Genomic DNA, 1,865 nt, shown 5'->3' with positions numbered 1-1,865 from the left:
TCCCTTTTTCGACTTAAATTATATGAATTACTATTAGATGAATATACGGATTTCGTAGAGGGAGAAAAAAAGTATAAATAAATCAATAATATACATAAATCATATTAAATAATGTAAAATAAATTAAGAAAATCAGAAAATAAGTCAGTTCTCAAAAACACTATGAAATCCTGCACTAAACAGCAAGATATACATGATCGAAATTAATAAACATAAAATCATTCCATTATTTTGCTTATTTGTTGTCTTTCCTAACCACTTCACGTTACTAGAATAAGAAAAACTCGTTTTTAGTAGTTCATCCCAGCAAAATTAACTCCATTCTGTATCATTTGGCGTGATGCTGTTGTTCACGTCCACCACAGTCAAAATATTTTAAAATCAAGCAATTTTTCAGGTACTTTTTGTGGCCCTTTTGATGGGCCGTAAAAGACCTATTTCAGTAATATCTTAATTAAAATTGCACTGTATTGTTACAGTCTTAATGCCTGCCATATATACTAAATAAAATATATATTATATTAATATACTCTTATATAGGTACAAAGTATTTTATGAGCAAATTTGATGCCGTTCCCAGCTGCACCAATACTACTGGTCATTTTTATTTTTATAGGATTTTTATCAGCCCTATATGAGTTCAGGAGAAAGTAGCTTGATTGTGATAAATTTTAAAGATCATGAGTTGCCTCTAGCAGCAGCACTGTGCCAGATGATACTGAATAGCAGTTAATTTTTATTCTGATGGGATGAACTACTGAATACATCTTTTACTTAATCTAATAACGCAAAGCCACCGGAAAGGGTAGCAAGTAATAAGAAGTGAAAAAATCTTGGAAATTACTTTAGCTTTTTTATTAATGTAGGTATTTATCGTACAGTTTTGTACACGATTTTGTTGTGCTGTTCAGTACTGATTTATGCTTATTTTTTCACCCGAAGAACGAAGAATGAGTATTCAGCTATTTAACAAATAAATTATTCCTCTCTTTCTAAAAAATTATGTAATTATTGTACGAAATTCAATGAATAATTTAACATTTATTATAAGTAAATAATTAAATTATATTTTGGAGCATATTTTAATTCATTGGAATGAGTTTTGCATTTTTTTAAAATTATATCATAATTTTAAAAATTTTCAAAAATACTTGTAACGTTCAATTTTGGTTTATAGGTTAAATAATTGTGTTATTTGGAACGAAAAATATATTTTAAAATGCTAACTAGTTACTTAATATAAGTAAGAAAAATGTTCGTTTCGTTCGCAGAAGATTACCATGAAAAAAGCCAAATCCCTTAAGTTTCATTTATGCAATTTATTTAAAATATTTATGCAATTATTGGAACCTAAAACAAGTAATCAAATCACTCTAAGCAAAAAATAAAGCATGATTTAGAGATTACATCAAGAATTCATAAAAATTTATTTAATAAGAAAAATAATACTCTTAATTTACATTGGTTTTATGGCTATTTTATCCCTTCTATCACTTTATTATTCATTATGCTAAGTAGGTATGATAGTTAAAATGCAAGTTGTCATAAATAATTTATTTTGCGCATTAAATTAGAATGATGTGCCAAAAATTAATGATTGAATAATATAAAAAATGATAAAAACATGAATAAGCTAGTTCATGTGCATCGTCCACTTTAACTATAAAAATGTCCACAAACCTTTTTTTAACAGGCAAGTAACAGATTCAGTACGATCTTACTGTCTTAGTAGCTCTATTGGTAAAGTTATATTGAGTACATTTTTTATTATTATTTTTAAACTTTTCAAAGAGGTTTCGACAAAAAAGAGGTTTCTGAAAATCCTATATATGGTATAATTAAATATATATATATATATATAAATT

The 1,865-nt window shown here is 26.4% G+C and overlaps 1 protein-coding gene across 2 annotated transcripts in view; it reads left to right on the top strand.

The window, feature by feature from the left end:
• The first annotated feature begins 1,310 nt into the window (after positions 1–1,310).
• LOC139426981 (uncharacterized) overlaps positions 1,311–1,865 on the top strand; it is a 43,456-nt gene continuing 42,901 nt past the window's right edge. For both annotated transcript variants that reach the window (XM_071187260.1, XM_071187253.1), the window contains exon 1: positions 1,311–1,740. In XM_071187260.1, coding sequence (XP_071043361.1) covers positions 1,641–1,740 — 100 coding nt within the window. In that variant the 5' untranslated portion in view covers positions 1,311–1,640. The remainder of the gene's footprint in view (positions 1,741–1,865) is intronic.

This window comes from Parasteatoda tepidariorum, chromosome 1 (assembly GCF_043381705.1).
Source record: "Parasteatoda tepidariorum isolate YZ-2023 chromosome 1, CAS_Ptep_4.0, whole genome shotgun sequence".
Lineage (NCBI taxonomy): Eukaryota > Metazoa > Arthropoda > Arachnida > Araneae > Theridiidae > Parasteatoda > Parasteatoda tepidariorum.
Note: the sequence above shows the minus strand (reverse complement) of the source record. Positions and strands in the feature narration are given on the sequence as shown.